The 16212-nt window shown below is 31.5% G+C and overlaps 1 protein-coding gene across 2 annotated transcripts; it reads left to right on the forward strand.

The window, feature by feature from the left end:
- Positions 1-3102: 3102 nt before the first annotated feature.
- LOC140449482 (uncharacterized) lies at positions 3103-15960 on the forward strand. Of its 2 annotated transcripts, none has more exons than XM_072542663.1 (2): positions 3103-3432; positions 14016-15960. In XM_072542663.1, exons 1-2 carry the CDS (start codon positions 3282-3284, stop codon positions 15416-15418), a joined length of 1554 nt encoding a protein of 517 aa, XP_072398764.1. In that variant the 5' UTR covers positions 3103-3281; the 3' UTR covers positions 15419-15960. The 2 variants fall into 2 exon arrangements, with proteins under 2 accessions (XP_072398764.1, XP_072398765.1); XM_072542664.1 differs by lacking the exon at positions 14016-15960 and adding an exon at positions 7826-10283.
- The last annotated feature ends 252 nt before the right edge of the window (positions 15961-16212 follow it).

Consider the following 16212-nt stretch of genomic DNA (forward strand, 5'->3'; position numbering starts at 1 on the left):
ACTCTTCATATGGTAGAAGTATGTAAAGTTCCTCATGACTCACCCTGTATATGTTAACATACAGCATAAAAATCAACAATCTCTGTAGTTGCTTACAAATTAAGTGGAATTAAAATCTTAATCTATAATATAAAAGGGAATCGCAAAATGTGTTGGTAAGCGCATAACTCAACAACGCATGGACCAATCTTAACAATTCGTTTTTTAAAATGTTCCTTGAAGTCTAACGATGGTTTTTACGGCGAGAAAAATTGAAATAATTTCCGGGAAAACCCTAAAACAGCCCTTTTCTTTTTCCCATACAAATATTTTCTATTTAAATTCCTATTTAACTATTCATGAGAGACATCCTACTGTTGTTCATTTAGCTGTGCATTTAGAAAATGAACAAAGTATATTTTACAGCACAGAACGCAGTACAAAGAGCTGCTCAGCCACCATCTACTACATTAACCAGTTTTTTTGAGATATGCCAAAACGATGCTTTTGCTCAAACATTGTTATATTCTGAAATGCCAAAATATTATACTTGGAATCAATCCTCAAGGAGATTTATACGACGGAAACAAGGAAAACCAGTTCCAGGATACCCAGATGTATATTCTACCGATTTTAGTACTTCCAAGCAATGATGAATGTTTTTATTTACGACTGCTATTAGTCAATGTACGTGGCCCAACATCATTCCAACATTTACGAACTGTTGGTGGTGATTTGTGTGCATCATACAGAGAAGCCTGCCAACGTTTGCAATTGCTAGAAAATGACGCTCATTGGTATTAAACTCTCAATGATGCTGTTGTAATACCATCACAAGCTCATTCAATACGAACATTGTTTTCTTTAATCATATTTATATGCCATCAAATTCAAATGGTTTGTGGATCAAGTACAACGATAATAATATGTGTGATGATATTTTGTATCAAATACAGATTAGAAGGGGAAATCCAAATATACAAATAAGCAAAGAAATTTATAATGAAGCATTGATTTTAATTGAGGACATGTGCTTGATGATGTCAAACAAACTATTATTTCAATTAGGCCTGGCCGCGTTGTCATATTGAGTGCTTACTACAAAAAGTCAAGAATTTATTTTTCTATTTATGTCTTACATATATTTGCCTCTTAATACATGTGATGATGATCATGTGAAGTTTTTATCTAGTTTTAATGATATTTTGGGTACTAATGTAAATTTTTTGTTGTTAGGTGATTTTAATTTGCCTTTTTATTGTAATAGGGGCTGTGCAAAATGTGATTTTATTGATATTCATAATCTTACTAAACACAACTCAGTGTCTAATCACATGCAAAGAAGGTTGGATTTAGTATTTTCATTTGTTAATGAGGACATACTATCATCCTTGTCTTGATTTTATGATCACATTTAATTGTTTAGATTCAATCGAGAATTGTATTAAAAATTTATTTGTGTTGGTTGTTCTCTGGTTATAATTATGATAGCATTGATCTCCTTTTTTAATCGGTAAAAGATACAGGTTACTAGGAGAAACAAAAATGTCAAAGTCTTAAAATCATCTGCGCAATGGTACATAGCGCATCTCGCATGGTAAAGGTGAAAATTTAAGGTGGGATCCCTAGATCCTTGTAATATACATATGCCTATGAAATACGGTCTTGACTATTGACTACGTCATGCGCGACGCGAACCGATTTTGGAACATTATGTATCATACTGCGTATATTATTAGTATATGTATGAAAACAAAAATAAATATTTCACCTGAACCGCCAGGAAAAATAAAGGTTTTACGCTACTGAAAATATATTTTGTATTGAATTATAATCAAAACAAAACATTTAAAAAAAAATCGATCATTTTTGACCATAATTTCAAAAATTAATGTGTACGTTAAGCTGTAAGAATGGGTTCCAGCGGTGTTGACTACATCACACTCCCTGGGCCAGCTGTCAAATGTCATGCGCAATATCGTACCTAGTATTCATTGTACCATGGTTTCAAAGCATATTTGAGGCATAAAACCCATAAAACATATACATAATAAGGACATGGCAATACTGCAAACACAAATTTGACGGTTCTTTGTAGCCAGTGTTGTTAACTCTACGGATTTATCTGTAGATCTACGGATTTTCGAAATTACTTAGGATTTTCGGATATCGATCACATTTCTACGGATTTTTCAGCTGCAGCAATTAAGAATAAAATTGGGATTTTTTACCCTTAGCTTTTTATAAAAATAGAATTTTTACTCTTAGACTCTTAGCTTTTTATAGAAATAGAAATATTTATCAAATAATTAATTGACATCTAGTCCTCTGTAATGTCGTGAAATGATGAATTTCAATTTTCGTAACAGGTGAATCCTCGGCGCTTAGGGGAATAACAGTGATCTCAGATGGAATGCTAAGATTTACCTTGGGGACTCCCCGTCCTAACATTATAAATATGAGCTATTCGGAAATCTACTGTTATTGATAGTATTTTTAATACGTTTGTATTAAAATTTATTTGATATTTCCCTGTATTGTTTAAAAATTACATGCAAAGAATGAGAAATCCCGGAAATTCGTAATTGTAATTTGATACCTAAACCATAACAATTAACAATTAACATCATTCGGTATCGGCACCTATTAGTAACAATAAATCATTCACCCACTCTTAAACTTTTATGTAAATATGGTAAATATTATGACCTAAATTCTGATGTGAGCCTTTGGTACCATAAAATTTGAAAACGATTTAAATTATGGATGTTTGGAATAATAACTTCGACCTAATTATTTACGGCCTTTAACTTTTGAACAGTGATTGCCATGCCAGTAATCACTGTAAACATCCTCACTGTTTACGTTGAATTAGATATACGTTAAATTTTATGTATGTATTATATAATATATAAAATAAAAATAAATCTACTGTTTTTGAAAGGAAATCTCCTGTTTTGTATTGCCCTTTTCTCCTGTTGTTGAAAATATCCATCTGGCAACACTGTACCAAGCACATGTTTCTGTTCTACGGATTTCTACGGATTTTTGAAGCGCCCTCTACGGAAATATTCAGTTGCAGAGTTAACAACACTGTTTGTAGCTAACTTCACCACACCAGCACTTTCTCTATAATTTTGCTGGTTTACTGTTTACACCATACCATTGATAAAGCAAGATAAAGTTTACACCATAGATAAATAATATAGTGTTTACACATTACTTACAACTTACACTACACATACCTCATGTGGTTTAAGACCATTTAAGACAACAAAAAGTTGGCACATGAATATAATATAATGGATATTAAGGAAGAAATTAAGAAAGAACTTGGGGAATCTGATAATGGATTCAGTAGTGCAGACATACGATATATGCAGAGTGAGTTATCCACAGAAGTAGATATAATAGATGTTGAAGATGTTAAAAAGGAAACACAAGATGATACAGGTGAGATACTAAAAACATGAGAAATATGAGGCCAAACATAGATAAAATAGTTGCAGTTTTGCAGAAGTTCTAATATTTCCTTGAAAAACATTAAAGTAAACAAAATACATCTTTCCTATCCATTTGTAGTAATATATCTGTAATATTAAACAGCATTTAATTGGAAGACCAACTGGATGATTACTATGACAAGGGTAATAGGTAATACTATTGAGTATTGCTCTAATTAGTGTCACTAAAGGGTGTTGGGTACATGACTAGGAGGCAAAGAAATAATTATTAGTAGCTTTTACTCATCTCATATTGAAAAGCAAGTTTTATCATTGTTTTGGTTGCCTTAATATTGGGCTTAAGGTTGAAAAAAATTTTAGCAAAGCCATTGATACAGCTTTCAAGTTATTATAAGTGACAGGGCTTCAAAATGTCGTATTTGTAGTTGTACTCTTGTTCATCATTCAAATAATCTCGTTCATATTTTCAATTGAAGGTATCATTGAAAGATAGTTATTAAGACCTACATACAGTTTGTCCCAAACCCTTCTTTCAGTGCGTCACTAATTTTGACGTCATATAGGATTTTAAGAATGTCGAGAATTATTGCTTGACATTTTAGTTAAATTTGACAGTTGCAGGATGGTAATCTGTCTTTTTGTAATTGAAAATAATTTAATAATTTTAATATTAGTCTTTGTTCTTTTTCGATATATCTCGGCATATTTAAACTATTTTTATGACAATAAATACAAAATTAAATTTTTACTGTAAAATGTCTGATAATACTAACCTGGAATGACAATTATCATTTTATCAGTTGACGTTGTGAAAGTACTGTCACGATCGAGACAATCTGTGTCAAATTATATTTATGTGCATCATTGATTGGATATCTATTTAGCGTATTCTAAACTCCAACCAATTATACATCCGTAAGTAGAGTTAGCTTTACTATAAATAATTTTCTAAGGTCTATGTATAATAATCACAGACTCACGTTTTGTTTCTGTCACTTCTAGCTTAATGTGTTAGAGAGAATTCGATTAACTATGACGCACTGAAAGAAGGGTTTGGGACGAACTATAGTCTGCGTTTACAAAATTATGATAAAAGTCAGTATAGTCTAATGACTTACCTTGACATTCACGTAAAACTAATATTGTAAGTAGAACTGATGTGTATGTGATGATAACTGTTTTTAAAAATCGGATCTAAAGCTTTTGCTACTTGTAAATCACAATTATTTGTAAATACTAAGTCTAAAAACACATTTCTTTCATTTGGAATATTAATCATTTGGAAAAAATTATACCTTGGAGATATATCTTCTACTGATAAACAGTATTGTTCATATATTCATCCTACGGATTTTAGGGAAATGTATACCTCTCCAATTATAAAATTTTCTTTACCAAATGAACATAAAAAAAAGTTGAATAGATTTGTACAAAGGTTTCAGGACAGAGATAATGTTATCTTTAACAACAATCAAAATACCCATTCCTCTTGACTTACACTAATAACTAGTATCACAATCACATCTTAAAGTTCTATATGAAGGTATTTTAATTTCACATTCTAAAATATCCTCGTGTAACCAAGTTTCACCAAATGGATGGCGTTATGCAGAAAATTACCAACCCTCAATAGTGACAAACTGAGATAATCAAGTTTAAAGTTTTTATTTATTTATTTTATTCATTTCTTTATTTATTTAACCTCCTTTTAAACACAAAATGATTGTTATTACATTAAAAGAGTGCTAACTACTACTAAAAACTAATAACTATATTAAAAACTAAATCTAGACAGAATAAAACAAGTAAAAAACAATATACATCTAAATTAAATTTTAAGACAACTTTTGCAGACTAGAAATTTGTTTCAAAAGCAACTTTTATTTGTTTCACAGACGAATTTAAAAAGCGTATATCACAGTTAATTATCACATTCTTCTAACAACATCTTATTTATGGATGAACAATCAGTCTTATTAGTTGAGAACAGTCGTTTGTTATTAATTCTTAGATGTATTTTTGGGATAATAAATTTAATATTATTTATAAAAAGGCAATCTTTATATTTAATGTGATTTACAACATAGTAAATAAAAAGGGCTGAATGAAAATTTCTTCTATTATCCAGTCGCTGAACTTTAAAACAAGTTAATCCATCGTAAAACAAGTTAGTCATTCGTAAAAATGACATCCAGCTGAGTTTTATTATTTATGGTCCCTGCTTCAAAACTTGTAAAAACACACAAATTTGACACAGTGAACTTTCTTGGTAAAAAACCATGTTGTTCTGGACAGAACCTGTCTCCAAAGTAATTCTAAATATTGTTATAAAGCACATTCTCGAATACCTTAGCAATTGAATTGAGTTACCAGCATTACCAGATTTAAGTATAGGTGTTATAACTGCATGCTTTAAGCTATCTGGAAATTTACTTTGTTTAAGGGACAAATTAAAAATTAGTGTGAGAGGTACAGAAAAAGTCTCTGCACAAACTTTAAAAATGTATGCTGGTATATTGTCATTATCTGCGGCTTTTTTTTGGTTTTAGTCTTTTAATGCTTTGGAGAACATTCTCAACTGTTACTTTTGAAAAGTAAAGACCCCCTGATTCAGTGTACTATTGAGACTATTTGATCTTTGAAATAAAGAGACAAAGTATTCTGCAAAAACATGGAGACAGCCACTTATGTTCACATCCCTATAAGAGACCTCTGTTGGAATTGTATTATTTACACCACAGGATTTTATACAGGACCAAAAACTACTATCAGTTTGTACATTATCCTCAATATTTTCATTGTGACACCTATATGCTTTCCTACTAAGCTGTTTCACCTCTCGTTTCAGTGATTTATATTCAGCCAAAACCAAAGCATTTGCAGATTTATTTACCTGCCTATGAAGCTAATTCTTTTGTTTAATCTTCGATATAAGTTTACCTAAACAGGAACTCAAATCATCATCCAGGCCAAAAACAAGGTACCATCAAAACTCTGGCGGAGAAGGAGAAGAGAATTTGTGAACCACAGTATCTGCAAAGTGAACTTCTTCATATTGCAAAAGCGCTCACATCTAATGGTTATACCAGAAGAGAAATACATAAAGCGATTAACAAAGTTTCTAGAAGAAAGAACGAAGAAACAGCATGTATAGGCAAAGCGTTCTTGCCCTATATATCGGGGGTAACAGACAGAATTGGGCGAATACTTAAAAAAGCCAATGTAAAGACAGACAAACACAAGGTTAAACGAACATAAAAGCCATTGTCGTTTAGGACATATCGACAAATTTGCCGTTGCCGAACACGCTTTGGGAAGCGGAGAACATCGGATACTTTTTGAAGAAACGCAGATGCTGGATAAAAAATCACAATACTACCCACAGTTATATTGGGAAGCAGTGGAAATATATAAGTATCCAAATAATTTTAATCGGATAGAAGAAGGACTAAAAAGTAACAAAACATGGATACCAATATTAAAATCCACAAATACCCTTCCCGCAAAACACGCAAAAAGAAAAGCTACGAACGACGACACGCCCCTTCACGCTGAAACCAGTGGAGGGGAGGCGAGTAGAGTAATCTCAGAAGACAAAGGCCTAACAGCCCGAACAGCTTAACAAGTTAAACAAATTGTTTTTTAAAAACGAAAGATGTCTTAATATACCTTGTACCAATTATGCATATCTTGATATAGCTTTATACATTAATTATTAATATTTACGACGCCATGAGTAAGAGAGGACTGAACGATGGAGAATGGAACAACAGAGAGAGATGGAAACGGTTGAGCGAGGGAAGGCAGTGAATACTGTAGAATCCCTAAATATATATATATATATATATATATATATATATATATATATATATATATATATATATATATATTAATATTTACTAGCAAAACAACAGTTTTTTGGAGGTAATTGCTAATGACATCCTTTGAGGTTGATTAATAAATATCTGCCTTCTCATTTTTCACCGAAAATATACTTGTACCCCTCTGCATGTGTACTAATGATAAGTTATCATGAATTTTTTTAGAAGAATTTGAGTTGACTTTAACAGAAATTTACTTAAGTTACATGATATATTTATTATTAAAAACACATTGAATGTGGTAGACTCCTTGTACGTATTACCATTTGGACAGTGACGTTAGTACAACCCTTCGTGGGTTCTAGCCTCCTCGAGAATTTCTCTCCAATCATCTCTATCTATCGCTTTCTTCTGCCAAGCACGTACTCCCATATTTATCATATCTTCATGGATGTTGTCTATCAAAGGGTCTAAAATAATAAGTTGAGAAAGGTAAATTTGTTGATTTTAGATTTTTTACTGCTACATGTGTTTCTTATAATAGTCTTATTTATATTTTAGGGTTTTCTCTAATCACCAATAAAATGGAAACTAAAAACACACCACCTAAACATCCATATCACAAACAACAACAAATAAGTCAACATGATGAAGAAAGCATATTAAACAAAAGTGTAAAAGTTAAGATTACAGAAAAACATTACAAGTGTGAAATTTGTCTTAGGCAGTTTTATCGGCAAATCCATTTGATAACGCATAAGAAAGTACACACTAGAGAAAAACCTTACAAGTGTGAAGTTTGCTTTAAGACATTCACTATAGCAGGTGATTTGGAAAAGCATTTGCGAACACATACTGGGGAAAAACCGTACAAGTGTGAAATTTGCTTTAAAATGTTTACTACAGCAAATAATTTGAAAATGCATTTGGGAACACATACTGGGGAAAAACCTTACAAGTGTGAAATTTGCTTGAAAACATTTACTACAGCAGATAATTTAAAAAAGCATTTGCGAACACATACTGGGGAAAAACCTTACAAGTGTGAAATTTGCTTAAAGACATTTACTATAACAGATACTTTGAAAAAGCATTTGTGTACACCTACTGGGGAAAAACCGTACAAGTGTGAAATTTGCTTTAAAATGTTTACTACAGCAAATCAATTGAAAATGCATTTACGAACACATACTGGGGAAAAACCTTACAAGTGTGAAATTTGCTTGAAGACATTTAGTACAGCAGATAATTTGAAAAAGCATTTGCGAACACATACTGGCGAAAAACCTTACAATTGTGAAATTTGTTTTAAAACATATACTGCCGCAAATAGTTTAAAAATACATTTGCGAACACATACTAGGGAGAAACCGTACAAGTGTGAAATTTGCTTTAAAATGTTTACTACAGCAAATAATTTGAAAATACATTTACGAACACATACTGGGGAAAAACCGTACAAGTGTGAAATTTGCTTTAAAATGTTTACTACAGCAAATCAATTGAAAATGCATTTACGAACACATACTGGGGAAAAACCTTACAACTGTGAAATTTGCTTGAAGACATTTACTACAGCAGGTGATTTGAAAATGCATTTACGAACACATACTGGGGAAAAACCTTACAAGTGTGAAATTTGTTTTAAAACATATACTGCCGCAAATAGTTTAAAAATACATTTGCGAACACATACTAGGGAGAAACCATACAAATGTGAAATTTGCTATAAAATGTTTACTACAGCAAATAATTTGAAAATGCATTTACTAACACATACTGGGGAAAAACCTTACAAGTGTAAAATTTGTTTTAAAACATATACTGCCGCAAATAGTTTGAAAACACATTTGCGAACACATACTGGGGAGAAACCATAAAAGTGTGAAATTTGCTTTAAGGCATTTACTGCAGCAGATAAGTTCAAATTGCATTTGAGAACACATACTGGGGAAAATCCTTAAGCATGTAAAGTTCGTGTTAACCAATATTCCCAGCGAGGTGATCTGAAAAAACATTTAAAAATAAATATTGGAAAAACAGTGTAAATATTGTTTTAAACAATTAACGAATGCATATTCGGTGTGATCATTGAAAAAAAATATTTTCGGGATATGGTCAAACAGCCATTTTTTATTTAAAAATGAAAAAGAAATTTTGATCTTGGAAAAATTAGTATGGTTAAGAAATTTTACTGTATTAAGAGGAATAAGAAGTGAAGTGCGGGAGTGTATATTTAAGATAGAATAGAACTTAGTTTAGTAAAAAACGTATTTAATTATTAGAAAAACATTAATTACTGTAAGGAACAATATTTTAAATGATTGTATGACAAATATTTAAATTCATTGAAATGCTGTATACAAAGAAATGAAAGATTTTAAAAACTTTTGAGTAGTACACATTATGTGATAAAAATGTTGAAAAATGAATACTTACTTGCTACATATAATTGTATTTTTGAAGTTATACTTCTATACGCGCGCTCCACGTTGGAAATTTGTATGGGAGTGAATCTGTGAAATCATTACATATGTAAGATAATGAGTAAGAGAGAGACAGAAGATATATTTTCTCTCTCTTCCTCTCTCGAATATAAAAATGTTCCTATTGTATATATATTTAATATTATTATTTATGTGATATGTTTTGTATTATTTATTAAATGTTCAGAATTATATTAGTTTTTTGTATTTCAAAATAATAATCTCAATAAATCACTGTATGACCAAGAACTGTCAATTTTAAAATACATTTGTGTCATGTCCTCGGTAGTATAGTAGTCAGTATCCCCGCCTATCACGCGGGAGACCGGGGTTCGATTCCCAGTCGGGGAGAACTTTTTTTAATAATATTATTACATGATAAATTAAACATATTATGCCTAAGTAGAAAAGTTATGTATATTATTGTCATTTTTTTAAATACTTATGAATATTGCATTTTAATTTGTATTGTATTATTATATTGAATTATGTTGCAGTGTATTTTATTGTATTTTTATATTAATAACAAAATAAACAATGAATTTTACTGCAGAGTATGTGTAAAAATTTTGTTTTGCATTCAACTCCTTTCATACATATATATGAAAATAAAAATATACATTTTCATCAAAATATTGATTCAATCCTTCATTTACTATACTCCTATTACAGGTCAAATGTTGTTTATTAATTGTTAGTAAGTTTTTATTAATTCTGTTTCTCTTTCTGCTGTCTTACCTATAGCATTACATATGTAATGATTGAGCAGATTGACTCCCAAATCAATTTGTAACGGCGAATGCGTGTATAGAAGTGTAACTTCTACCGGCAGTCCCACTGGAATGCCACACCTGTTTTTTTTTAACATACGTCTTAAATCGTGGGTCCAATTATGTAGCCAAACCCATTAAACTGCACTGCTCAATTTGATCAAATCTGGTAAATTATTTTAGCCCTTTGACTTTTAATTTATGGATCTAGTCCTTGTCTTTAGTTACGTCCAGTCTTTTTCTTGTATTACTAGCTACGGGGATGCACAAACTGCCTGTTAGATAGGTTTCTTCACTTATTTCTTTGGTTGCCATATGTAATCTCTTGAGGATGTTACACACTTCCGATAAGATTTCGACCTGAGGCTCCAGAAATTTTGGACAATTTTGCATAGAATTTTGGCAGATTCAACTGAGTGTGTGTCTGTATAGCAAAGAATATGTCTTTTGGATTCCAGGAAAATATTGGTGGTCTTCACTATATTAGCCCCATTATCTATGTATTACCCCCATTACAAATATAATATATGTTAACATACAGTATAAAAATCTTCTTCATCTTCCTACTTTATAAATAGGCAAAATGCCTGTTTTACTTCGGTTTTTAGCCTCAATTGACGTTGTCTGACCATCTTTTTCTCGGTCGTCCCAATAATCTTCTTCCATTTGGCGATTTGTCTCTTGCTATTCGTACTATTCTATTTTCTGTCATGCTTTCAATGTGTTGATTCCATTACACTTTTCTTCTTTTGGTCCACGCGTTTATTTCCTCTATACCACATCTCGCTCGTATTTCCTCACTTCTTACTCTGTCTCTTAGAGTTTGCTTTGTTATTTTTCGTAAGACTTTCTTTTCTGTTGTTTCCAGTAGTCTTTGTGTTTTCGCCGTATCTGCTCTTGTTTCCGCTGTGTACGTCATTATCGGTCTTATTGTTGATTTATATATCCTGGTTTTCGTTTCCATTACGAGATATTTGTTTCTCCAGATTGTGTTGTTGAGACATCCTGCTGCTCTGTTTGCCATGTTCACTTGTTTTTGTACTTCTTCTTCCACTTTTCCGTAGCTTGACAGTTTTATTCCCAAGTATTCAGTTTCTATCACTTGTTCTATTATTTTGTTATTTACGACTAGTTTACATCTTCTCGGTTCCGCTGATATCACTATCGCTTTAGTTTTCTCTGTTGAGATCTCCATGTTGTATATGAGCGCCGTATCTTCGAATTCTTTAATTAATCTTTGTAGGTCATCTTCATTTTCGGCTGTTATTATGGCGTCGTCGGCGTAGCATATTATCCTTATTTCCTTTTATGCCATTCTATATCCTCTTCTTTTTTAACTTTCTTTATGATTTCATCCATTATGAGATTAAATATTAATGGGTTCAGCGAATCTCCTTGTCTAACGCCAGTTTCATATTTGATAGGTTGTGATAGTTTTCCTTTACATCTTACCATAGCTATGTTATTATTATATATATTCTCAATGGTTTTTACTAAATCCAGTGATATTGCCTTTTCATATAATAAATGTATCGCGTCCCGAATTCTCACTCTATCAAACGCTATCTTCAAATCTATCAGACACATATATACTGGTTTGTTGTATTCCAGCGACTTTTCTTTTATTTGTCTTATTACAAAAACTGCATCCGTGCATGATCTTCCTGTCCGAAATCCTTGCTGTTCCTCTTGCACAAGATATTCGTTCGTTTATTTTTGTCGCTATTATTCTTGTTGTCAATTTGAGTGTTGTATTTAATAAATTTATTGCTCGATAATTATTGGGGTCTTTCTTATGTCCTTTTTTTGAAGAACATCACCATGATCGCTCTCCTCCATTCTCTGGTATTCTGTTCGTGGTGATTATTTTATTAATAAGAAGTTGCAGTTGTTGTACAAGATGATCACCTCCATATTTTAAGAGTTCATTTGGTGTTTGATCTTCTCCGGGCGACTTTCTGTTTTTCAATTTGTTTATCCCTTCTTTCACATCGTTTTGGGAGATTTCGGTCTTTTCCTAAGTTATTATATTTGGCGTTTCTGGTAAAGGTTCTTCGTTTTGTTTTTTAAACATTTCTGTCAGGAAGGCCACCCATGTATCCTCTTGTATGTGTTCTATTTCAACTAGTTCTTTCATTTCGCTTCTTTGTTGTCTTATGAAGCGCCATAATTGTTTCTGTTGTCCATAGAAATCCATCTCTAGTCCTTTTGTGAATCTTTCCCAGTAGTCTGTTTTTATTTTTCTTACCATTTGATGAGTTTCAGTTCTTATTCTTAAACAATATAAAAATCAATCTCTGTAATTGCTTACAAACAAAATGGTATTAAAGTCTTAATTATAAATAAAACAAAATATTAATTCTATATGAAACAAGATGAATTAAAATAAACAAAAAAGTACCTATAACTTATCAAATATTTCTCAATTGTTCCTATTTATAATTTTCAGTGTTCGCTCAATGGGTGAGTGCATACTATAATTTGTACGGTGAAAAGATATATAAAACAGATTAACATATCTGAGACTTCTGGAGGGAAATATAAACTAATAGATAGGAGAAGTTCAGTACAACAAACTAAACCATTTATTAATTTAACCACAAATACTAAATCAGAGTTATCTCGTCGAATCTTTAGTAAATCCATGTTGAGTGTTTTTAAAATATCTATAGTATCGTGATTTATAATGCATATGTTTAATTTATATGCCCAATATCTTAAACATTTGTTCTGCGATCTCTCCAATATAGTAGAATGAACTTCCACTTTAGATAAGACCAAAACAAAATAAACCGATCTTAAAGCCCAAACAGATTGGTACTTTCAATAAACCTTGCTCACGATCAAACCTTCATGATCTTCATATACTTTGTACTAATTATGCATATCTTAATATAACTTTACAAATTAGTTATTAATATTTACTTGTAAAACAACAGTTTTTTGGAGGCAATTGCTAATGACATCCTTTGAGGTTGACTGATAAATAACTGTCTTCTCATTTTTCACAGAAAGTATACTTGTACCCGTCTGCACTTGTACTGATGATAAGTTATCATGAAGTTTTTTGTTAGTAGAATGCTGAGTTGACTTTAGTAGTAATAAAAACCGAAATTTACTTAAGTTACATGCTATATTTATTATTAAAATGACATTGGATGTGGTAGACTCCTTGTAGGTATTACCATTTGGACAGTGACGTTAGTACAACCCTTCGTGGGTCCTAGCCTCCACAAGAATTTCTCTCCAGTCGTCCCTATCCATCCCCTTCTTCTGCCAAGCACGTATTCCCATATATCTCATGTCTTCTTGGATGTTGTCTATCAAAGGGTCTAAAATAATAAATTGTGAAAGGTAAATTTGTTGGGTTTAGATTTTTTATCACTACATGTGTTTCTTATAGACTTATTTATCTTTATTCCTGTTGTTGAATTTATGCATTTATTTAATTGCTTAAAAAAACAAATTTTTATAATAGTCTTATTTATATTTTAGAGTTTTCCCTAATCAACAATAAAATGGAAACTACAAACACATTACCTAAACATCCATACCACAAACAACAACAAATAAGTCAACATGACGAAGAAAGCATATTAAACAAAAGTGTAAATGTCCAGATTACAGAAAAACATTACAAGTGTGAAATTTGTCTTAGGCAGTTTTATCGGCAATGCCATTTGATAACGCATAAGAAAGTACACACTAGAGAAAAACCTTACGAGTGTGAAGTTTGCTTTAAGACATTCACTATAGCAGGTAATTTGAAAAAGCATTTGCGAATACATACTGGGGAAAAACCTTACGAGTGTGAAATTTGCTTGAAGACATTTACTACAGCAGATAATTTGAAAAGGCATTTGCGAACACATTCTGGGGAAAAACCTTACGAGTGTGAAATTTGCTTGAAGACATTTACTGCAGCAAATAATTTGAAAAAGCATTTGCCAACACATACTGGGGAAAAACCTTACGAGTGTGAAATTTGCTTGAAGACATTTACTGCAGCAAATAATTTGAAAAAGCATTTGCGAATACATACTGGGGAGAAACCTTACAAGTGTGAAATTTGTGTTAAGACATTTACTACAGCAGATAGTTTAAAAATACATGTGCGAATACATACTGGGGAAAAACCGTATAAGTGTGAAATTTGTCTGAGACAGTTTGGTCAGCAAAGCTGTTTGATAATGCATAAGAAAGTACACACTGGAGAAAAACGTTATAAGTGTAAAATTTGTTTTAAAACGTTTACTGCGACAAATAGCTTGAAAATGCATTGGCGAACACATACTGGTGAAAAACCGTATAAGTGTGAAATTTGTTTTAAAACGTTTACTGCGGCAAATCGTTTGAAAATACATTTGCGAACACATACTGGGGAAAAACCTTACGAGTGTGAAATTTGTTTGAAGACATTTACTGCAGCAAATAATTTGAAAAAGCATTTGCGAACACATACTGGAGAAAAACGTTATAAGTGTAAAATTTGTTTTAAAACGTTTACTGCGACAAATAGCTTGAAAATGCATTGGCGAACACATACTGGTGAAAAACCATATAAGTGTGAAATTTGTTTTAAAACGTTTACTGCGGCAAATCGTTTGAAAATACATTTGCGAACACATACTGGGGAAAAACCTTACGAGTGTGAAATTTGTTTGAAGACATTTACTGCAGCAAATAATTTGAAAAAGCATTTGCGAACACATACTGGGGAAAAACCTTACGAGTGTGAAATTTGCTTGAAGACATTTACTGCAGCAAATAATTTGAAAAAGCATTTGCGAATACATACTGGGGAAAAACCTTACAAGTGTGAAATTTGCTTTAAAACATTTGCTACAGGAACTAATTTGAAAATGCATTTGCGAATGCATACTGGAGCAAATCCTTAAGCATGTAAAGTTCGTGTTAACCAATATTCCCAGCGAGGTGATCTGAAAAAACATTTGAAAATAAATATTGGAAAAACAGTGTAAATATTGTTTTAAACAATTAATGAATGCATATTCGGTATGATCATTGAAATAAAAAATATTTTCGGGATATGGTCAAACAGCCATTTTTTATTTAAAAATGGATAAGAAATTTTGATCTTGGAAAAATAGTATGGTTAAGAAATTTTACTGTATTAAGAGGAATAAGAAGTGAAGTGCGGGAGTGTATATTTAAGATAGAATAGAACTTAGTTTAGTAAAAAACGTATTTAATTATTAGAAAAACATTAATTACTGTAAGGAACAATATTTTAAATGATTGTATGACAAATATTTAAATTCATTGAAATGCTGTATACAAAGAAATAAAGAAAGATTTTAAAAACTTTTGAGTAGTACACATTATCTGATAAAAATGTTGAAAAATGAATACTTACTTGCTACATGTAATTGTATTTTTAACATACATCTTAAATCGTGGGTCCAATTATGTAGCCAAACCCAATAAACTGCAGTGCTCAATTTGATCAAATCTGGTAAATTCTTTTAGCCCTTTGACTTTTAATTTAATGATCTAGTCCTTGTCTATAGTTACGTCCAGTCTTTTTCTTGTATTACTAGCTACAGTGATGCACAAACTGCCTGTTAGATAGGTTTCTTCACTTATTTCTTTGGTTGCCATATTTAATAGCTTGAGGATATGACACACTTCCGATAAGATTTGGACCTCAGGCTCGAGAAGTTCTGGACAA

The sequence above is a fragment of the Diabrotica undecimpunctata genome, chromosome 9 (assembly GCF_040954645.1).
Source record: "Diabrotica undecimpunctata isolate CICGRU chromosome 9, icDiaUnde3, whole genome shotgun sequence".
Classification (NCBI taxonomy): Eukaryota; Metazoa; Arthropoda; class Insecta; order Coleoptera; family Chrysomelidae; genus Diabrotica; species Diabrotica undecimpunctata.

Bases quoted from the DNA above. Each gene is read 5' to 3' on its own strand.
- LOC140449482 (XM_072542663.1), top strand. From the start codon at position 3,282: ATGGATATTAAGGAAGAAATTAAGAAAGAACTTGGGGAATCTGATAAT. The intron at 3,433-14,015 runs GTGAGATACTAA...TTTATATTTTAG, and splicing joins GGAAACACAAGATGATACAG to AGTTTTCCCTAATCAACAAT.